At 40.2% G+C, this 23,902-nt stretch overlaps 1 protein-coding gene across 1 annotated transcript in view; it reads left to right on the forward strand.

Moving 5' to 3' along the window:
* CHRNA7 (cholinergic receptor nicotinic alpha 7 subunit) overlaps positions 1-21,940 on the forward strand; it is a 36,046-nt gene extending 14,106 nt beyond the window's left edge. Inside the window, exons 2-9 of the mRNA XM_008927120.3 lie at positions 6,611-6,655; positions 8,827-8,936; positions 14,121-14,200; positions 15,406-15,573; positions 15,954-16,148; positions 17,448-17,534; positions 18,163-18,272; positions 20,292-21,940. Coding sequence (XP_008925368.1) covers positions 6,611-6,655; positions 8,827-8,936; positions 14,121-14,200; positions 15,406-15,573; positions 15,954-16,148; positions 17,448-17,534; positions 18,163-18,272; positions 20,292-20,810 — 1,314 coding nt within the window. The 3' untranslated portion in view covers positions 20,811-21,940. The remainder of the gene's footprint in view (positions 1-6,610; positions 6,656-8,826; positions 8,937-14,120; positions 14,201-15,405; positions 15,574-15,953; positions 16,149-17,447; positions 17,535-18,162; positions 18,273-20,291) is intronic.
* Positions 21,941-23,902: the final 1,962 nt, after the last annotated feature.

Consider the following 23,902-nt stretch of genomic DNA (forward strand, 5'->3'; position numbering starts at 1 on the left):
CATACCTTGTATTAAATATGTGCTGGCTCAAGTGTTAAAAGCAGACCAGAACTATAACCAGTCTAGTCTAATTTGCTGAAAACAATGTGCTTGTAGGTTAGAAGGAAGATTTACAAAGTAATTTTACCAAAAAAACCTCCCAAACAATTTGTTGATTTTCTACTCATATATTCACATTGATAATAATTTAATTAAAAACCCCCAAAGGATAATAAGTAGTCTGAAAAATTTCACATGTTCCTGATGGAAGGGACATGTTTGCAAACTGTCAAGACAGGAAAATGTTCAACAAGCACTAAGGATCATATACCATAAATAACAAACCAAATGGCATTACAGGTATATATGTAGGCCAGCCTGGATGGGTGCATTTGAAAGGAAAATGTTTTAAGTAGATTTGCTTTGAAATAAAGCTTCCATAGAATGAACTTTAAATATTAACATGCTGATTAAGGAAACATTTGTGAAGATAGGTCATATTTTGAAGGTGAGAAGCTGCACAGAATTGAAGTGACAGCAAGAAGAGCACTCTGCTAAGGGGAGGTTACTTGAGCTGGAATGTTTGGTTGATCCAGCACTATTTCTAGTAAGTGTGGCCCACTCCTTAATTTATACAAGAGATCTAGTAAATATGGCCAGGCAGAGGAGCTACTGAATGTAGGACATGGCTCTAAAACAAAATAACAAATAAATAGAATGCGAGTTCAGAGTCAGACCTTAATCCTGCCCATCCCATGCAGGAAACTTCACTGGATTAAAAATGACCCTCTCCTACAAGTATTTTAAATTTTTTTACAAAATTGAGCCAACACATCCAACAGTCCTTAACCCTAACACTTTGGATTCAACTCTTTCACAAATACTCTTCAGCTACTCTTCCCCTGCTGGGGAGGAGAACTGGAAAGAAAAGATAAACCTTGTGGGTTGAAATAAGAACAATTGAATAAGTGAAACCAGCCCAAACCAGGAAAATGCTAAAGATTTAGAGGACTTTAACTTTACTCACTGCATCAAATGAAAGCAGGGACTGGGGGAGAGTGAGGAGGGGGTGTCCCTACAGGGAAACTTTGTTTCCCATCTATAAGTCTAAATATCTCAGTTAGTCCCAAAATAGCCATTTATTGCCTTGCTCCTCGTTACAGTCCAAAGTCAGCTTTCTTAACAAATTAAAGTGGATAAAGGTAGCAATCTGAGCAGTTCTCTATTTCAGGGACCTTCAAGCATGCAGAGTATCAAGAGCCATTCCCACGCCATCCATCACAAATCTAATAAACCTAAAAGCTGAATAGAAAAGAAGTTTTCAAATTTCACTTTAATTAAGTACTCACGTTTTGGTTGGCCTTTAGAGTTTAATTCTTTGATTAAAAAAAAGCTAGAAGAAATTAAAGATTAAGAAGCACACAAAGTAAGGAGGATGTTTTCTGGCTGGATTTTAGAGATTTAACTGCAAAACTCAGCTTAATGCTACAGGAGATATTTAACTAAATCCTGAGCACAGCTGCAATGCCTCATCCCTAAAGACCTGAAGGAGCCAGAGTCTGAGTTAGCAGGTGAGAAGAGTTAGGCAGGTATCAGCCAAGCTGTGAAGGTGCCTCGAGGCTGAATTTGGCTTTGAAGTGGAATGTGGAAAAGAAGGTGATGTCCCAAACACCTTCAGCTTTCACTGACGTCACTGGATCAGAGCTGAGTATAAAATAATGAAGAGCAACTTTCAGGAGCTGCTCAGCACCAACAGAATCAAGGCAAATTAGCAGCTGATGTAAGGCTGGTCTAAAGCAAGGCCAAGGCATGCAGGATTGGTGCACCATTGGTTGGGCAGTGAAGTGATACATCATCTTAAACTCCCTTTGAACAACAGTTTGCAACAGCTGCTGTGATTTTGAAGGAGTGTTGCTTCCCAGGGCTGTACCACTACAAGATCAAGTCATAGATGCCAGAGTTCTCCTTTCATACAAAAATGTCACCAACATGGCAAAATTTAGATCACCAAATAGAAATGTGTGTTCAAGTTTGAAGTGGTCTCAAAAATGCAGTGAAACAGTGAAAATTTTTATTTTCCACTTCTGACATTTTATTGAATCATTTTCTGTTTTTTTGCACCTATTTTCAAGAAATCAGAAACATTCTGTGGTCTGTTCCTGCTGTTGAATCTCACATGCTGGATCATGGAATATTATTAATATTATTTATACACTGGCAATGCCTGTTTATACAACATTTTCTGCATAATTGGAAATGTGTGCTGTAAGCTGAGTCAAAACCATTTTCCTGTGATAAAAAGGTCTCTTGCTGACTACTGCAGAAGTGAGGGGAAATTGCAGTAACCTATTCCTTTCATGGTGAAAGGGAAGTCAGGTGGGGAAGAGATATCAGGAGTTCAAATTTCTTTCATTTCCCTAATCCTGTACACTGCCTGATGTTGCTTGAGAAACCTATTTCACATTGACAACCCGTGGTGTAGCTTTTCTGTGCAGCCTCCCCCAAAATTCTTGACTCCATTCAAATTTGCATTTTAATTTATCTTGCCTTTTAGCAATGTGGCTTTGGGAGTAATGACTGCAAACCCACGGTGGGGCAGCCCCACTCTGAACCCTCTACTGTGTTCTTCAGAATTGAGACTTGCTGGTGCTGCAGCTCCCACCTCTGGATGATCAGAGTGGTCCTCAGCAAGCAGCTGCATCTTCATTTCAGTGTCCTTGCAGAAGCTCCAGGCTGTTTTTTTTAAGTAACTGATTTTTATCCTCACCCCTGAGACACCAAAATTCAATGTTGCCTGCAGTACTAAGGAGCCTTGAGCCACCTTTAACAGAAAGGTTTAGCTTTGACCTTGGCATGTGAGGAGGGGAGAAGTGCAGTAGACCCCTGTGTAGCCTTAGTGTTATGAAGATTAGGAGGCCACTGTAGGGCTTTCAGACAGGATGCAGGTGGGTGAAGCTGGACCACAGCCTGCTCTGGCCTCCTGGAGGTTGGCCACAGGGTGCTGGTGTGCACCAGGACGATGGGCAGGAATGCACAAGTCCAGCCCTTTCTCTGCTCTCTGTAACTTTTGAGGATCTCACATTCATCTTGCCATTGTGGCTGCCTGAAGTGTGGACACAGCATCAATCTTTTGTCACCTGGCCATTTGATGAGTGCTTAACCCACCCTCCAGCCCACCCTCTCAGCACTAATCCTTTAAGAATTCAGGCTTTTTCACTTGATACAGTTTAGTGAGCTCAGTAAATGACCCTAAAAATGAACAGGAAGAAAACCCCAAGCTAGGTGAAGCAGAAACTAGACATAACAGGGTTTTAAATGATGGGGGAGAAAATGTCATTAGGCACAGGTAATTTGGCTTTGTGAACCAAATGATGTTGGGAATGTTTAATGAGCAAGTGCTGAGACAATAAGAGCTAATGAACTGACTAACCTGCTGCTTTCAGTAGGATGACATTCAAGCAAATAAAAGTGAAAATCTGTAATGGGAGTGTCTTACATGTCTCTCAGTGGCTGCCAGGCTATTTTTAACTTCAGACTACAATTATTAGCTTCAGGAACTCAGCATTATGCTGTAACAGGTGATATCTTAAAATGTTTTTACAAAGCCTTTTATTAAGGTTCAAAGTAATTGAAGCCGAGTTCAAAGAGCCGTTACTTTTTCTGTAATTTAGGTGAGATTCAACCGTGTTAAAAGAAAGAATCTGGATTTGAAGTGCAAGAATTACAGCTAATAGACTTCAGTCACCTCATGCAAGTTTTCTGGGAAGCACGTGTCTCTTGCCAGGTTCTGCACATCACTGCCTGCCAGTCTGTTGGCATGCAGGCTTATTTTACTTCTTTCTCCCCTTTCTTTTTCCTGCATAACTTTTCTAGTGTGGATACTACATGTGCTGACATCCCTTTGAAAGCCAACAGTTAACACATTTCTTACTTAGGGCTCGTGTTCACTACACAAGTTCTGTTTGAGTCAGTGCTCTCAGGACAGCTTCTCCTGGGTAGGTTTGAGGGAAAGATCACACTTCAGAGTAACTCCTGGCTTTCAGAACGTGTCTGCAGGGTCTCCTGCAGGCAAACCCGTGGTAACTCTGCCAGTGTCCAGCTGCCTGGCAGTGGCAGCTGAATCATTCTGCCAGCAGCACAGCTGGTTTAAAAGTCTGCTGTCGCCCTCAGCTGTGCTGGTTTGACTGCTCAGTGATGGCTCTGGTTCTGTGATGTGCACTGGCTGATAGTGGAGCTCCATCCTGGTACTCCTAAAATAGCCCCTGTGCCTGTGCTGTGGGCTCAGGGCTGACAGATCTCCCCATGGCCTATCAGTAGTTGAAGCATCAGCATCACTCCTGCTTTAGTTCAATTTTTCCCTGCTACTTAAAAGAGACTTTCTGAAACATCACTAATTTAAAGCTGGGGCCATTCGTGTGTAGAAAGAGATCACACTGGGAATAAAATGTGAGTTTAACTCAGAGTTTAACCATGCAGGAGGACGTGCCATTCAGCTAATAACCCTGAAACAAGCTTCCCACAACATAATGGGTTCGGAATCGCTCTGCACTCTTGAGTAGCCAGTTATGCAAAGCAACACAACTACTGTCTGCTGTGCAGAGAAGCCACCCAGCAGTGCTGCTCTTGGCTTTGCTCACATGCAATACCTGAGATATTGCATTATAGGAACTTGTCAGGTTCATCTGGGACAGCACACAGAGCTTTGAGAAAATGCTGTCAAACTCTGGATGTTAAGTAACCATTGGTGGTATTTACCTCTGATTAAAATTGGCTGTGATGAATAGAAACATTTCACATGTCCTCAGTGTGCAACACTTCTCGATAGAATTTAATTCACGGTGATATGAACGATTTCTCAAGGATTGCTCTTTAGTCATGAATCAAAACCCCCATGCAAACTAATTTTGTTGTGCTCTAGTGCCATAAGCAGGTTGTTGCTGAGAGAGGCTCCAAATGAATGTTTATCTGGTAGAGAATAACAACTACTATTGCAAATTAATTACGGCTTTGCCTGATATCTTCAGCAATGCCTTCAGCATGAAAATTCAATGCAGTTTAATAATGGATTTCTGAAACTAAATTGTTAGACCTGTTTCCCTAGGATGCCATTTAAATGAGATGTTCACTTGAGGTTTGTGGAGGAGATAAAGCAGAAAATATAGAGGAAAGGTGCTAAACCACTAGCTATGGTCTGTACTTATTTATATTTTTATTTTACTTTTCATTTTAAAGCAAGATAAGAGTGTGCATTTGAGGGCAGATTTTATTCATGCACATTACTGATCTTTATCTAAAATATTTCTATTTGTTTGTGTATTGTATATTTAGTTGTGATTATACACAACCTAGCAACCCTGCCATATATTTACTGATGCTGCTTCTCAAAAGGCTTCCTTTTCTTTAAAAATGCCATTATCCCTTGCAGAGTACTTGATTTTACATGCTGTGTAACTTTCTACTATTGTGCTGATCTAAAATGGCTTCAATTAAAGGCCTCTCAGGATCTCTCTTCAGTTATAAATTCACAAAAGCAACAGCAAGAGTAAAAAAATATTGACTGTTAGTAAATTGTATTAACAAAAAAAGAGCTGGTTTTATGGTACAAAATGCAATTAAATATTTTTTAGCCATCTTTGGGCATTTAGGAACAACATTTAAGCTCAAGAGTGACAGATTTAAGTTCAGAGGTCTAGACATATGAACAACTCTGGCAGCTGCTGCTGCACATGGGACTGAACTTCCTAAGACACTTCCTTAGAGTGTAAGTGGAGCTTTGACTGGTGTTACAGGGACTGTGTGTTCAGACTGGAGAATGTGTAATACTGACTGTATATAGGATATTCCATCAGCTTCACACAACCCAGGGGGATACTGAGATGGTGCCTCCACAGGAAAAGGTCACCAATGTTTTCCTGTGTCTGAGAAGTGAATAATTAAACTCTTTAATTACCTTCAGCATTAAGATGCCAATTGTGTCACCTGAGCTTACATCAAATAGTCACAAGAGGCAAGGGGAAAGGCCTTCAAACTGGAACTGTTCCAGGCAGAAGAATAATATTCTGCCCTGACAAGAGTTTTCTGCTAAAGCTGATACAACACTTTCTGTACAGTTCCATTGGGATCAGTGGTGCTACTGGCCTGCTGAGAACCTGCTCAGTGTGGCCCCAACACATCATCTGAGCTTAGTCCCACTTTATTTGTTCATTGCTTTCTCTACCTGCAGATGTCTGGTGTATGAGGTTAATTAGTGAGAGGGCTGCTCCTCTCACAGAGGTGAAACAGGCACCTCCCACTGTGATCTGCCTTGCCTTTGGAGATTCCTTATGGAAGAGGGAGCCCCAGGGAAGAGTCTGGCAGAAGGACACCCTCAGGAAACAGTTTGACTGACAGTGCTAATATGAAATAACATTAAAACATCATTACCTGTGAAATAACATTAAAACATCATTGGCTGTGAAAACTTCTGTTGCATTAAGTGAGAGGCAGTGATTCTCTTTGCTTTGAAAGGTACCTTAGCACAACTGGCTATTTTATAATAGTCAAATATATTTACTGGTGTTGTTTTATCTGTATGGTACTAAGCTGTGGTTGGTTTTATTTTTCTTCTTCCTCTCCTTCTTCTTCCACCCAGGATGAAAAGAATCAAGTATTAACAACAAATATCTGGCTACAAATGGTAAGTTTTGAAACAAGTTTTTCCCCCTTTGATATTTGAGTTTAATCTGGTAAGAGGTTTGAATTTTAGAAAACTCTCAGGCTTTTGTTCTATGTCTTGCTGCTCAGAGGACAAAGCTAAACTGAATGGCAAACTGTAAGGCTGAGCTTTAGGTCTAGATGTTTCAAGTGTTTCTGAGAACTTTAAAGAATTTGAGTCACTACACCTAAATAAGTTATGAACTCACTGTAGTTGATTCAGTCACACTAAAGTCTCCCTTGTCATAGGGTAGTGGTGACCTGAGAGTCCCAGGCTGAGCAACTGCAGGTGCAGGTGCCTTTCACTCACTTCAACAAAGCCATGATGTTGTGGTAAATCACCTGATGGTGACAGAGAACATGCAAGAACTGCATTTCATCTGCATTAGCTGTTCTGACCAGCACTCTGACAATTGGCAGCTGACTCTTCTGATATGGGGAAAAATGGTTCCAAAGAGGTTCATTATCCCTGAGAGCTGCTGCCACTGTCCTCATGAGTGTCCCTGCATCCCACTTGCTCTGTTGACTGTCTCCTTGAGAAGCTGCCAGAGGAACTGGAACATCAGTTTCTTAATGTCCAGCTGGGAATAGTATAATTTTTCCTGGTTTCCCAGCTTGTTTTGCCCACACAGGGTGGTCATTTTTTGAACAGTAGCTTTATTTTACCTTTTTGTTGCAATTCTTAGTTGCCATAAATTGTCACAGAATTTGATATGCTCCCTTACTACTTACCCCTATCTATTGCTACCACTGGATGCCCCAGATGAGAACTTTGTCCACATTAACTCATGGCATTGCTGGACAGGAGTTAATTTGCACTCACTTGTTAATAAATGGAACAAATAATAGGCTGTTCAAGAATTTTGTGAGGGTATTTTGAAATTCTTTTCTCTGAAAGGTTAAATTATCCCTTAGACTTAACAAGATGCTTCTTAACTTTCTGACTCCATTTATGCCATGACTTTGTACTCTACAGACACAGGGTGATATGGGGAGCTTTCTCCATCTGTGGCAGCCAGGATGAGAATTTGCCATTAGTTAAATCCCTGACACTGTTTGGGTGAAGCAAAGGTTTACAGAAGGTTTTTATTACTCCAGGCAATCTCTCTGCTTCTGCAAAAACTTTACACCTTTCAGTTTCTTTAACCAGCTCAATCAGTTTAAGTGTATTACTTTTTCTTTTATTGTAACATTTTATATAGGGCACCTGTCTTGCACTGTGCTAGGCCTTAGGAAACAAATGAGTGATATATATGTGTATCACTGGTGACCCTATAAAGGGTAGCATGGCTATTCCATTTATTCACAAAGAAAATCTGACATGGAAGAAGCATTCAACTCGTGTTTTTTTTACAGGCCTGTTGTACAGTAAGATTAAAACTGTCAAATATAATATGTTTTTGGCTTTGAGCTACAATGACTATAGTTGCTATGATTTCTTACCAGGAAAACAGACAACAATTCATACTCAAAAAGCTATCATTTCTTTTCCTTCTCTTTTATCCCATAGCATCCTTATCCTTTCTGAGATTGGTTTTTCCCCCCAAGGAAATTCTTGATTATTTTATACATTCTCCATTTCTTTTGATTTATTCACCTTAGCCCATACTGGATATGGGACGTGTGAAGACTGCAATGAGCAGACCATCTGGTTACTGCAAAAAATGTAGCCACTGTTCTTGGCCTATGCACACAAAAAAAAAGTGTTTGCTTATGAACTGTCTATTAATGGGGTACTAGACAAATTCAAAGCATGCTTAAGGTAAATGTATGTCATTTTACTGTTCTCTGAAATAAGTAAAAATGTAAAAATGCACTTAAAATTTATGAAAAAAAAAAAGAGAAGTAGTAACTGTGTGAATTAGAAAAGCAATTCAACCCCAAACTGGCACCTGAGACAGCATGAACAGTAAAACACAAGCACCCCAGATCTTGTATAGGCTGTTTTGTGCTCTGCAGTGGGAATTGAAAATGAGATTTTTATGTGTTCCATTGAGCTGCTCATGGCCTAATTCACCCTTCGAAAACATTTCACTGCCTGAAGCTAACCAGAACCAAGAGAACACCTATTGTTTTAGTCTATCCAGTCCCTAGAGAACTACAGTGAACCAGTGGGTGAGATGACTTAACCCACTTTTTGTGTGTCTGGCTTAGTACTGGACAGATCATTATCTACAGTGGAATGTGTCTGAGTACCCGGGAGTGAAGAACGTCCGTTTCCCGGATGGACTGATTTGGAAGCCTGATATTCTTCTCTATAACAGGTAGACACACTTTTTTTTCCATTTTTTTACATGGGGAAGGAGAGAAGATCATATAGAATCATAGCATCACAGAATAGCCCAGGTTGGAAGGAACCCTGAAAGTTCAGCTGCTCCAACCTTTCATGGAAAAGGGAGTCTAGGTGAGGTTATGTAGCACCCTGTCCAGTCACAGAGATAAGGCAAGGTAAATGACATAATCATCCCAGCAAAATGTCTAAGTTTTTACATACTTTTCCAAAACTTGCCAGGTTTTTGGAATACTGGAAAATTACCAGTCTCCTGTTTACATAACAGAAGGTCATATCTGCAAATACTTCATAAATAACAACATCATCCCCACCACCAACTATAGTTGGTTGGCTTTTGTGAGATGATAAGAAAAGCAGATTTTCTGGCTGTGTTTAATAGTACAAGTAGTGATAATTTTTCTGAAACTGTTTGGTCTAAAAGTTTACTGGTGAATTCAAATCTGACATTTGAATGCTTGTCTAGTTTTAGTTTGGGTTTCACTATGGACAGGACAGGTAAAGCCAATAAGGATCTTTGCATTTTTCCATGTCCAGTTGGGGTGTCACTCTTTCTTCCTGCTATAAAAATAGCTGTGAGATTTGCTGCTGTCCTCTTCAAACTGCTCTGAGTTGGGCCTATTTCAGGGACACACAGATTGCCATCAATCCACTGCAGAACCTTTGGCTGACATTGAGAGATTCTTTGGCTGCACCATTACATGGCAGTTCCCATTGTGGAATTTATTTAGTTTAACAAGACAAAGCACTGAGAGCTGCCTGCTTGTCAATAATGTGCCTTTTTCTGCCGTTGTTGGGGCTCGTGTGCTGTTCCCAGGAACTGGGAAGAACTTCCATCTGCTCTGTACATGTTGCACTGGCTCTGCTGTGGCAGCCAGGGCACGTTGGGGGGTTTTTGCCTGTGCAGGTGACATGAACCCTTTGTCTTCCTGATGGTTTTTTTCCCTCTGTCTCTCTGCCATGTGCCCACTAAGAACACCCCATGCTGTGTGTTATCAACATGACTCCCCCTTCCCACCTCAGGAGCTGCTTTTTGTTGCAACAAGACTTAGAGAACAGCTGCACCCAGTGTGTCAGCTGCAGTTGTGCTCCCTTTTGGTGACCACCTTTGTGAGCAATGTCACTGTCACAGGTGTTGTTGAGTTGTAAGAGTGGGATAACAGCTCCCAGTGGCAGCATTTGGCATTCCCTTGGGGACTTCTCTCCAGGGCCTGCATTGCTGCTGTGCTCTTGGCAGTGCTTCTCCTGGAGGTACAACTGACACTAAAGGATTTGGGGTGATCTCCAGTAGAGTTCACCATCCTTAGGGTGACTGCCTGGCTGATTTACTCCTTGGTTCTGGTTTAAGCATGGCAATGAGTGCTTCAGTTGTCCAGAAACCAGCCTAAAAAAAACCTTTCAAAAGTTCTGTGCACAAAATGGAGCAGCCTGATACCCAGGACAGGTGGGTTTTAGCAACATTAATCTTGTTTAATGTATCTTTCAATGCAAATTTGTTTTCTTGAGCAGTTTTCCCTAGCTAACTTGATTCCATCAATGGCAGTGTTCCTGGGAGAATCTGACAAATCACACCTTCATTTCCATTCTCCTGCTGAATAACACACTGTGTATGCCATAAAATTGGTACTCTACAACAGCAGTTTAGAGGTTCCCAAAAGACTGAGTATGACAATATTCTTCCTCACATAAATCACAGACCTGAGGGAGACATTCAGTGTGTCCAAGAATGTAGGCTACAATATTTAAGTAAGTATATCCAAAATGAAAGGGTAGTATTTTAGAAATTAGTAATATTGATATATACATACTACCTGAAGCTGAAGTGCTTTATAGAATGAGAAGGGTGACAATAACCTGAAAACCTGAAACCACAATTTTTCTGTTAATATAGGTTTTCAAATCCTTGGATTGCTAACTGTGGCACAGTCATGAATTAATTATTCTACAGTGCTTCTATTTCAAACTCACATTTAATCCAAAATTCTTATTCAGAGTTTAGTCAGAGAGCAAAGCTATTTAAAACAAATTCTTATTCCTGTATGAAATTACACTGGGAATATTACAATGCTCTCGTATAGTGACATGCCATTTTGAGATAGATGCTTTCAATTGCTATATGCTTCACTAGGGACATGCATCGGCAGTTACAAAGAAATTAATGAACTATAAATTCACTTTCCATCTTAATGAATGCATGTTTCACTATGTCTTGAATCCTTACACATCTTGCTGCAGCCCAGGACAGAGAAATTGTGGCAGCTGTATTAAATTTTACATCCAGTCTATTGTGAGGAGAGCAGGGCCAGTTAATCTGTAATTTTTTTGAGGGAAGAAAATCTTGGCCTGTGTACAAATTCCAGGATTGACTGTGCTAATGTCATGTATAGCTTTCTTCCACTTTTTACTAGGCTTATTAAAAGTGCTCATTTCTGGTAGAATTATTTTCCAAACGGCCACATAGTGTTTGGTACTTCATGGAATAACAAGAATTGTGGTAGTTATGTCTTGTTTTAAGTTTCATTTTTCCAGTTTTATAAACCTGAGATTCTCCAGAGAGGTCCCAGTGGGATTCTATCTGCTAGGTACAGCTTTGCCATCTCACTGTGCTGCAATCAATATCTGCTTTCAAGTCATTATACCCTGAAGAAGAAGTGTAGCAGAAATAGTTTTCTGTCATCACATTTCAGTCCAAAGTCTCATCAAGCACAGGCTCAGTCACTTGTGCATTCCCAGTTGAAGCAGTGCACTTCATAAAACAATCAGAAACATGACTTAGAAAAGCACATATCCCCCTTTTTCAGAAAAAAGAATTTCATCTTTGAATCTGAGTACCACTGGATATTCTTTTAAGAATGTGTCTTAGGAAAGGCAAAGTCATGTGGCAATGAAAATTGAGGTGCTTCATCACTTGTGTTCTTTCAAAAATGATATTTTTGCCAGTTACCAGAAACAGCAGCAAGGTCTTAGAAGCAATCCCTGGTGCTTAACTGCCCTCTGCTCCAGAGGAACAGAAGGGAATCTAGTCTAGGAGTCATTACCTTCTGCTTTACAAGGAATTTGTACGGCATGGAGGTTTTTACATCCTGAATTTGGCTGGTTGAGTTCCATCATGTAGCCCTTATTAATTTCAAATCAAAGCAATTACTTGTCTAATATAGAACCTTGCTGGAGGACTTACAGTCTGGTTTCCTGAGGAAATGAGTCTTCAGCACATGTGTGGGTGCACACCTGTGCCAGTGGAGGTGCTTGTGTATGATCTTGGGACCCCCTTCCCCAGTATCCCCTGACTCCATTTCTACCAGATTTGGCAGTGCCATGAGTAGAGATCTTTGCAGTACCAGTTTCTTACAAATATCACGAAAGCAAGGAGCCAAAATGTGGAGGGAAAACAATTCGAGTTCCAACTGGAAGAGAAACTGCACCACGAAGCCAGCGAATGCAGCCGTGAGCTGTGGAGCTGGAGGAGGGGCTCACGCTGGTTCAGCTGCCTCAGAGCTGAACTGCCTTTGCCCCTCCAAGTGCTAGAATCCAGTCAGGATACAGTCACAATATTTACGCTTTTCTGCTTGCCTTTAAAGTTCAAATTAAACAGTTGCAAATATTTTCAGCACTTGCGAGCCTTCTGCTCACCACAGGAGAAAGTGCAACTCCGTATAGGCAATTATGGATTTAGCTTTTTCTTGTCTGCATATTTCACAGACCAGTCCAGATATTTTTTTAAATCTAATTTCTTCAAATACATGAGAGGAAAATAAAATGCAAATTAAAAATGTCTAAAATAACAATTGCTTTATTTTAGCTCCTGAGATATAAAATTTGCATCAGACTAGATTCAATATTAAAGTCCTCTTTTTAAAAAAGAATATTTAAATAAAGGTCTTCCCTTGCTGGGAAAAAACCCCACCTTTTAATATACTTTATTTTCTGCTAGAATGATGAATATTTCTCTTTATCCCTATCTCAGATTTTTGCTGTATTTTTCTGATAATGTCTTAAAAGGTGATTAGAAAATTATGAGGTACTGAACCACTAATAGGCAAAGAGACATCAGAAACTTCAACACAGCAGTTCCTGAAACAATTCCGAGATGCCCTTCACTGCCAGTGCCATTCCTGACACCATTCCCTGCTGGTCCTTCCCAACACATTGTGTGCAGTTTAACCCAGGCACCTATTCCAGTCACTCTGACAATCTCTTGAATACCCAGACCCTGAGCTTTAAGGAATGTACAGATCAGAATCTCCAATCCCTTACTGCAAAAACCCCCAGTAGTAAATGGGAACTGTGAAATAAGGCACAATACTATAATGGGTAAATGTCCATTGCAATGCTAAGTAATCTAAATATCTCTACCAAAGGTTTCTGGGGTTTAGTCAGCAAACTTACTTTCTTTTCCTAAGAAAGAGTCATTATTTCATCATCTAAATATTTGAAAATAGGTTGTTTCCCGTACAGAAATTCTTAAAATGTTAATGCCTAGTAAATTCCTGGGACATTGTGCCAGATGTAGTTGAGATATTCCTTGGCAGTAGCTACCAGTTAATAACTTGGAGCATTCTCCATGTAACATTATGGTTCTTTTCTAGAGACTTGTAAGACCAGCACACCAGGGTGGTCCTGGCCAGCACCACTGCACTGACACTTCTAATAGGACCTCTTTTTCCTTTTTTTCTGACCCCAGTTTGTGGGTTCTGAGGTGGATAACGAAGGCTGGAGCTGCATTATGACAGGTAGTAATGATGTTCAGCCATGCAAAAAAGGCAGGAAGACACAGACCCTGGAGGATCCATCTCCCCAGTGTTCATCAGCTGCTGGTAACACAGACAGCAGGAGAACAGAGTTACCTGTACAGATGCTTGAGAGGTTTTTAGAAAGAGCTTACTTTCCAAATGGAAATCAATAGAGCCAAGGCACTGTAGTGAGTGCTGGGACAGGTGAGCAGCAGGAGTGGGGTGGCTCCACCTTCACTTAGGGCTGATAACCAGGAACAAACCCAACAGTATCAGAGCAGCTACACTGAGGCCACAAAACTGGTGACAGGAGAAAAGCTGTCTGGCTTTTGGGGTGAAATAATCCTTCTATGAAGAACAGATTTATCTCAGATACTCTTCAGCCAGTCACAGAGCATATAACCCCTTCTGTTTCTTCCCTGTTCTAGTGCTGATGAAAGATTTGATGCGACTTTTCACACCAACGTTTTAGTCAATTCTTCAGGACATTGCCAATACCTGCCCCCAGGTAGGCCCTTTGCATGCCACAAATGTTGGTAACTCAGACCATTTGTGCATGGTGTGGTTTCAAATTTGACATCAATTCTCTGATATTTTATTTATCTGGCTAGCATCATCTGATAGATTTAAGTCTAGGTGCATTATGAGTTACATCGTTACATCTTTGCAGGAAAAGCACCACAAAGATACATGTTTTATTACAATTATGTAAATAATTTTGTCATAATGCACAATTTCAGAAGTTTGGAAGTATTAAAAAAAGATAAAAAATAAAATTCCTTACTATAAAAAGGTAGTTTTTATTAAAGCTGTGGTAATGCCTCTTAATAAAAATTTATTTAATTAATGTAGTGTTTCTTTTACTAATATGTTGATTTTACAGTAAGATATTTAGTAATGTCTTGGATGTATTTCTATTTAAAATGATTCACTCGATGCTTCATCAACACAATTTTTAGTCTGAGAGGAAAGTAGCCATTTATTTGATATATGACTGACTTTGGATATATATCAGTGGAGTACTGCTTCTGCTCCCCAACTCAATTAGCATCATTATTAGAATTAACTCTTCTCAGAATCTGAATTTTGGAAACTACAGCAGTAGAGCCAAGTGCTTTCCAGACAAATTAGTTTTTCCACCTAAGATCCCAAGAGGATTTCAGGGGTTTGCCTGTTATTCTTTTGATTTAAGATATTCCATTTGGTGGAGGCTTTTCAACTCAATTCTGAAAGCTGCTAAAGGACAGGGCCTGACTCAACAAGTGAAAAATAAGAAGCTAGCTTTCCTGAGTACATCAAGATCATAGAAATCTAATAGTATAGCAAATAATATTTCAGGATTTCTTATATTTCAGGATTTCTTGCTTTAGCCAGTAAAAGAAATAGAAACAGATTACATATTCTGCTTCATTTCTTTCTGAAATACAGGATCTAGAAATCCGAGCTCTTCTATAAATATTCTCCCACTATGTGCCAAAATGGAAAAACTGATTAAGAAATAGTTTGTAACATGAATACATTACTGGTACAGTTCTTTCCCTTTGCCATGACTGACTTTTGCTCGTTACATGTCAAGACACGACTGAGGTTAAATACGCTTTGCAAGTGAAAAAGAGAAGGCATGATGCAGAACAAGTTCTGGTTAAAAAATACATGTGAAATTCTGTGGAAGAAGCATTTAAATTCAGGGTTCTTGTTTCAAATCCCATCCAGGCATATTTAAAAGCTCCTGCTACATAGATGTGCGCTGGTTTCCATTTGACGTTCAGAAATGTAACCTGAAGTTTGGATCCTGGACTTATGGAGGCTGGTCCTTGGACTTACAGATGCAAGAAGCAGATATATCTGGCTACATTTCAAATGGGGAGTGGGATTTAGTAGGTAAGCTCTTGATTTCTTATTTACACTGTGAACTTGCAGCCTTGTCCCCACTGCTGAAATGGATGGAATAACAATCGTGAAATGAAGATAGAAATTAAATTAATAAATGCCCTGGCTGGTGGCATTTGAAACTGTGAGATGCAAATCAACATAAAAAAATAGGTGGCAAATTTGCTGCTTGAGTTCTGTAAGTATCTTTTATCTGATTTTCCTTCATGGTCTGAGAAAAAATTACTTAATTGGGAATTAAGCTTAAAGAAGTAGTTTTATCTGTGGTAGAACTTAGAAAGCTACATTTATCCTTTTAGAAAATAATTGCTACATAATATACAGTTTACTCACATTAATTTTGGGTTTTTTTCCTCTTTCCTCCTACACAGGAGTTCCTGGGAAGAGGACTGAGAGCTTTTATGAGTGTTGTAAAGAACCCTACCCAGATGTAACCTTCACAGTAACCATGAGACGTAGGACTCTCTATTATGGACTCAATCTCCTCATTCCTTGTGTACTGATATCAGCACTTGCTTTGTTAGTTTTCCTGCTTCCAGCAGACTCAGGAGAAAAGATCTCACTAGGTAAGTTATTAATAGCATATTGTAAATATGACTAAACCAAAAGAAGTTGTCCTTTTAAAAATTCCTGTCAACAGTCTTAGTAAGCAGGAGGAGTAGCCTGTGGGTCCTGTTCTGGCTCATGAGCTATTCTTACTGTTTGATGGTGAACCAACAGAAGCACAAACAATTCCTGGCTACCTTCCTTAAGAAGCAGGGTCTTATTTTTTGACATTTATTTGCTTAACAAAAATCTCAGATTCATTAAGTAAAGCTTAAGTTTACAAATATGCATTTGAACACTTTAACATGGAATTCTTCTCAATATTTCCTTTTAATACTGAGTTGTAGTAAAAGCCTACAGTGCCTTCTCAGAAAGATTGATTCTAACTGCTCCTATTTTACTTTTTACAGCAAATTTTAACTGAAGTATTAGTTTGTGAAACAAATCTGATTTTGAGTGTTTGATCTTTAAGATGGAGGTTAAATATGTAAAGAAACCTTTAGTCCCATACAAAAATTCAGATGCACTGGCTTCTACTAAGTAGACAAAGCTGTTTAAAGGTAGAAACAAAACTGACATTTCTCCAGAATGAGTAGTGGCCTCCCTCATCAAGTGGTAGCCTCCCTCATCAAGTTGTAGCCTCCCTCATCAAGCAATAGCCTTCCTAAACAAGTAGTCCCTCCCAATATTTTAAGATGAATTCTTTGTTCCTTAATCTTTCCCAGATGGCAATGACTCCTGGTTGTGTAAGACTAGTCCTGAGAAAACAGTTAAGCCTTGTTCTAGAAAGATGGGAACTCATCACTGAGCAACAGAAGTCAGACTCTAAAACTCAACAGTCGAGAGTGCTTGGGCACAGCTCCCTGCAGAACCCAACAGCTGATATCAGACAATATCAAAGTCTATCCAAGACAGCAAATCTGCTTTTCAGGAAACTTATGCATGACACCACCTGTAGCTTCCATGACAATTAATCAAGTGTCACATGCTCAGACACTCAAAATCACACCATGTTTCTAAAGCAAACACAGTACAAGAGTTGCTTTGATTTACCCCAGCTAATTAGCAAATGGTCAGAAAAGCTGAACAGTTACAAGGATCTAAAAATATCTCTGTCTGTGCAAGCTTTGGTGCTACTTTGGCAGCACTGCTGCCTTGAGCTGGAGGTGGTAGAAGGACAGGAGCACCACTAACATGCTGGTGCAGGGGCACAGTGGGATAGATCTCGCCAAGAGCACTCCTTCAGATTCGTTTTGTTTCTCTGTGTGTTGTAGTTACAAGCTACTGATCTGATTTCATACCTCGTGTTTATCTTTCAGGTATCACAGTTTTATTGTCTCTCACTGTGTTCATGCTGCTTGTGGCTGAAATTATGCCAGCAACCTCTGACTCCGTGCCCTTAATCGGTGAGCTTGGATTCCCTCGGGGTTGTTGGTCAGACAGGGTGCAGTGACGGGCCCCAAGGGCAGCAGGGAGGCAAATCCCCACCTGCACAGTGCCCACTGCAGCTGGGTTAGGAAAATACTGCCAGCTGAGGAGGGGCTCTGGTGGTGCTCTGAGTGAAGCAGAGAACCTATGTGTATTTGGGAAAAGCACAAGGGAGTCAATTTTCCATGGAAGATTTGTTGCAATTTTGACAGAATTCACCAGATTATGCTCTGTATTCCTAACTCCAATTAGAGCTAAACATAATGGAATCTGCCCCTTGTAATTGTTCAAACAAAAAGAGAAACCTTTCAAAAGAAGTACTAGCCAGTCTCTATAATACTGGTCAAAGAAAATTAGAAGACAATTTTTTTCAAGGTTGTTTAGAAGAGGCAGGTGCTTAGTTCCACAAAAACAATTGCTAAACATTGGCTCTAAATAATGACTGATCTTTCTGCTGTTGAGAAGTCTTTCAAAAGTACCTAAGGTAGCATGTGTATCACTACACTGGGAAAAGAGCTAAACACTACGTATGCATGTATAGAAACAGGCCTTACAAAAGCTATATCAGCCAAAGGATGTTGTTGTGATTATCTGTTTATTTTGCAGCTCAGTATTTTGCCAGCACTATGATTATTGTTGGTCTTTCTGTGGTTGTCACTGTTATTGTTCTACAATACCACCACCATGATCCAGATGGCGGAAAAATGCCTAAATGGGTAAGGTTTGGTTTTCCTTCACTGTCCATTTCAGAAATGTCCAGGTCAGGGATGTGACAGATAGCTGAGGGCCTGTTAAAAACATATAAATCCTTTCTAAACATTTTGTTTGGAAAAGTAGTTTCACCAGAAGTGAAATGTTTTGTGTGGTTGGTTTCTTAGAGAAGGTGTGTGCAAGAGAGAGAATGAATATACCTCCACTTGCTTCTAATATCCCTCAAAACAGCTGTAAGCAACTCAGGATTTTGCTAAAGCTATGTATATAAATGAAGGGGATTTTCAAATAAGCTCCAGACATCTGAAGTGAAACAGATAAAAGAGTAAGGTGCTGCTGGAGATGATCAATGCATGAACTACACTACCCTCAAGGTGCAACTGCTACATATTTAGCTGCTGTCCATACAGAAACATCCATATCCTAAAAAGCATTTGTTAAAGATGGCTGTTAAAGGGGAAGTGAAACTTGCTCTGAAAATCCTGATCTTTGAATCTCAGTTCAAGAACATCTATGAAGTGCAAAGAAGAATTAAAGCATATTTATAAGCACATAAGACTTTCTTTAGAATGCACTTTTATGAGGGGTTGTTTTTACAGAGAACATTATGCTCATATTGGTTTACTACACACTGCTGAGAATCATCAGCCAATTGTCCCCTCTTCTGACTTCCCCCAGCTCACAGCAGCATCAGGCATTTCCGAAGATGGAGAGACCTTTCTCCTTTTTTTCTCTCTAAAACAATGAGTTGTTATTATCCTTACTAGCCAGAAAGAATGTGCACACAGCAGTGCCCTGAGGATAAGAGATAATGAGATATTCCCTGGCCTATTTTGGAGTAGTGACTTTAAAATAAATTTCAATGAAGAGAATAAAAGATGTATCTCTTTAGACTCATGTTTGATGACCGAAAGGGAAGAAATATTTAGAACTGAGCCAAATGTCCTCAGAAAACAGAGTACTTGAGGTTGAACAGTGAGCTGTCGTGTTGAGAAGCTGAAGACCAACAAGCATGAGTTGGATATGGTGGATTTTGGATCAGGCCCACAGTTAACGAATATTATCCTTCTTGGTGAACCTTGATAGTGTAAAGAGAGTAACAAGGAAAGATCTATCTCTGGTTAGGATGCTTGTCTGGATATAAAATCTACTCTGAGTGGCAATCCACAGTCAGAATAAATGGACCAAATATAATTATAGTGTAAAATTTGCATGTTATACAAGACAATAATATTTCATTAGTGCTCTGGAAAAGAAATGCTGGAATGAGCCCTTAAAATCTGATTGAAATAAATTATAGGAGCTTTCATCAGAATTGGAACAGTCCCTGGCTTGCCTGCACTTTTGGTAAGGCTGGATTAAGGCAATGTGGAAAACAACAGAATAATACGCACTGATTAAGTCTGAAAAGTATTTTTTAAATCAAAGTAATTTTTCTGTCTTTTCTCCATATTATATCAAGATCTGTTTTCTAAAATCTGCAATCAACTGTCATGAACGCAACGTGAAAACAGAGCCAAACCATTGTGAAGCTTGGTGGTCAAACAGTAATGGCATGGGAATTTAATATTAGAGCACAAACACAAGTAAAAGAATTGTAAACTCACTAACTACAATTCAAAGTAGTGCTATTAAGACTATTACAAAGTAACCCCTCCTCAGTAAGTGTTTCATTTTGTTGAACCCATGGTTTCCAGGAAAGGTGGAAAAGATTGCCGTACCACTGTTCAAATACCAGGAAAAATTAGCAGTATTTGAGACTATGGAGACTCCCATCAGAGGAAGGGGAAGTCCTAGTGCTCCTAGTCAGTCTGAGGCAATCAACAGCACTGCAAGCTGGCAATCAAGCAACCTCAGTGATTGGCAAATTAATCAGCAGGAAAACTGTCCCCATTTTCTAGGACTTCTGGTTCAGAATAAGCAGAGACCACAGACCAGACAGTCCCCCAGGCTGCACCAACACCAGCAGCACCCAAAGACAGTGGCTGTGTGAAGAGATGTTTATTCTCAACCTTTTCTTTCAGACCAGGATCATCCTTCTGAACTGGTGTGCTTGGTTTCTGAGGATGAAAAGGCCAGGGGAGGAGAAGGTGCGTCCTGCCTGCCAACACAAGCAGCGCCGCTGCAGCCTGTCCAGCGTGGAGATGAACACCGTGAGTGGGCAGCAATCCAGCAACGGCAACATGCTCTACATCGGCTTCAGGGGGCTGGAGGGGGTTCACTGCACACCTACCACCGACTCAGGGGTCATCTGTGGCAGGATGACCTGCTCACCAACAGATGAAGAAAACCTGCTGCACAGTGGCCACCCCTCTGAAGGTGACCCAGATCTGGCTAAGATTTTGGAAGAGGTGAGGTACATTGCAAACCGGTTCAGAGACCAGGATGAAGAGGAAGCCATTTGCAACGAGTGGAAGTTTGCAGCCTCTGTAGTGGATCGGCTCTGCTTGATGGCCTTTTCAGTCTTCACCATCATTTGTACAATTGGTATTTTAATGTCAGCACCAAACTTTGTAGAGGCCGTGTCTAAAGATTTTGCTTAACTCCTAACTAGAACCTGCTTCTCTGAATGGTATGTAGCAAATAAGAACGTGGGGTTTTTGATTGCTTGTTTCTAATGAGTGTACTGCTTCTCATTGTCTGCTTTCTTTTGCCCCCCTCTCTGGTCCTGAGTTCCTTTTGGAAGAGTGGCACCATTTTGGAAGGGAAGCTAAGGATTTCTCTCTGGGCTGCCTGGGCACAGCTCCTTTGAGCACTCTTTTGTTGAAAATGCAGTGGCTGTGAGTCCCTTCAGAATGACAGTGTTGCACCACAGTCTCTCACACACATTTGAACTGGCCATTACAAAATAAGAAGTAGACAATGCCAGAAATGTCACTTCTTCCAGATTTTGCTACAAAGGATAACGTGGTCCATCTTAACCATTAGAATGAGTGATTGTAAACACTGATGTTTAGGAGGGGATAAAATCCACATGGATGCTCAAACAACAGAGAGAAAAGGGAGAATTAGTTGGCTTTTTGGTTACTGCTTCTTACTGAGCTGTCATGTGTAGCTCTCCAGCTCACTCACAACCAGTCAGCCTGTACCTCCCTCCATGCACTTTGAATAGAGCAGAAATGACTTTCAGAATTCTGAATCAAAGATCTGAAAGTTGAGGGGACACACCATATAACGTGTCCTTCCGTATCTTTCTGGATCTGACCTAGAAATATGGCCTGAATTCTTAAACAGGCTTCACAGTAATTTGTGCAGTGTTTACTACTTCTTCCTTCTCCCCAGAAAGGCATTCTTCCAACTGATGACCTTTTTAACTACCAAAAAGAAAATGATTGATTTAGGATGCCTTTATCATCACTTGTTTAAAAAAAACCCAACAACCCCCACACTTGTCTCTTTACTGCTAACCAGACTTCAGTGTGGGAAAAGTAACTCAGTGTCTTGTACAGGCTTAAGCATAAGTGAGGACTCAAAAGCAAGGAAGCCATTAAATCCTGAGATCAATGTTTTCATTTAAAAATGGAATGTTTGATCTGCTGTGTGCTTAGCCTTCTCTAGAACTCCTTCTGTTGAGTCACCATAACTTTGTCTCTACAAGAAAACTGCACCTTTTCTGCTCAGTTTATCATCAGATGAGTACTAATGAGTAATAAAGCTTTTCAGGTCTGATACAAACTATTTATCATTTATATATACATAGCATATACATCCACAGAAAGGTTAAGACTTAAATACAAATTCTCCTAGACAGACTTTTGCAAAGGCAAAACTAATAGTTCATGTCACTTTGATGTCTTAATGAAAAGGACTGAGCTGAGAATACCAGGACCTGAAACTTTGTGTGTACAAAACAGCTGAGAATTAATCCCTTGCTGGCACACCAATATTCCCAACCAGTGATGTAAGTGGTTAAAGATGTGGGGGAGGATTACTTTGGCACTGGCTGCTTGTTTTATCCTGCAAAATCCCCATTTTTTGGCTGAGGTCTTCAGAGACACGAACAGGGGCCTGTTGTACCATGTTTTTACTGTGAAATAAACTCAAGGCCTCAGTTTATCTTCTAAGATGGATTAAAATAAAGTGACTGAAATGCTTATTCTCCCTAGGTAATGATTTCCTTTTCAGAGTCTGCTCCCCTGAAAGCAGGAGAACCAAATTTCATGTAGACCAAGCCTAGAGTCACCACAGGTAGCATCCATCACCTGAGTGAACACCTTGTGCCAGCACCTTCCTGCCTGAGACAGGCAGGAGGAGTGAAAGGAAGGCAGGATATCTCTCACAGTTTGTGAATTCTGCCCTCCTGAAGGTGCATTAGAATCTTACACTGCAAAGACACGAGCAAAACATTCAACACCACCTTGAAAGCTCATCCTGAAACCATAGAATTACCTATAAAGGAGTTATGTTTTCAGGAACAAGGATTAACAATAAGCCATGTACTAATTCCTGCAAGTAGTTTCTAGTTTGTAGATTGCATATGAATGGGAAACTTTGAGTCCAAAATCTGAAATGTGAGTTTTGTTCATTTGTGAATAACTACACATATCATGTGGCACGTGCTGCTCCCCTGAGCAATGTTCCTAGGCTGGCATTCCTGGTGGGAATGTTGATTTGCATTGGTAGTTTTCCTCTCTGCAAGTATCCCTAAGTAGCTACATAGAGAGTTCCATTTAGTCTTTGTAAAGTTTTGGGGTCCTCTTGGAGAATAATTTCCTAGGAAGAAATGAAGACTTTTGAGGACTGTCTTGCACAATGGGACACAATTAATGCAATCATGATACATGATGCATGAAATGTAGGAAGCATGAGAGTCCCTCTCTTTCCACCCAAATGCACCTACAGTATCTGTAGAAATCATCTTGCTAAATACAGGAGGATGGAGAAAGCAAGTTATAATTTGACAGTAAACTCCATTATCAGTGACAGACACGCCTGGGCTTAAAAACTGGAGCCTGGTGCTTGGCTTTTAGTGAAGTCCTGCCAAAGTCTGTAACAGGGAGTTTGTGACACGGGCAGAGAACTCCAGAGGTGTGAGACAGAGGAGCTGTGAGGCACCAGCACTCTGCCTCCTCCACTGCCTTCATGGCTGGCAGGATTCATGGAAATGCACCAAGGGGACAAGGGAACCCTCATTTTCCTGCTGTTAACACAACCTGTAAACATTTGGTAGTAAGTTTATTATACATTTTAAATATAGCAGTGACAATTCCTCCATTATGTTCTTTTGCACCTGTGAGTCCCATTCCCCTGTAACTGAGCAGAGCAAAATGGGTATGTTTCTTGTCAAACTGTGTGTGTCAAATATATTTGTGTATGCTAAACAATATTTTGATCTAAACGCTGTGAAAAAATATTTATTTACTATTTGGGCATAGGGATGGAAATTAAATTCTGTATAGAGTATGTGTATATAATATTAAAGACTACATATTGATGGGAAGGATCTGTTATAATCTTAAGAGTCCAGAGGGTAAGCAAGTGGTTCACCACAACTAAGCTGTGGCTTGCCTGACAAATTCAAAAGCTCACTCTAGAGCTCAGCTGTCATGTACAATACTATGTGTGAACAATGTATACTGCTTTTTCTGTTTTTATATTGAATTGTATTGAATATTTAAAAGACTTTTTAATATTT

This window comes from Manacus vitellinus, unplaced genomic scaffold (assembly GCF_001715985.3).
Source record: "Manacus vitellinus isolate BGI_N305 unplaced genomic scaffold, ASM171598v3 scaffold_16_pilon, whole genome shotgun sequence".
Classification (NCBI taxonomy): Eukaryota; Metazoa; Chordata; class Aves; order Passeriformes; family Pipridae; genus Manacus; species Manacus vitellinus.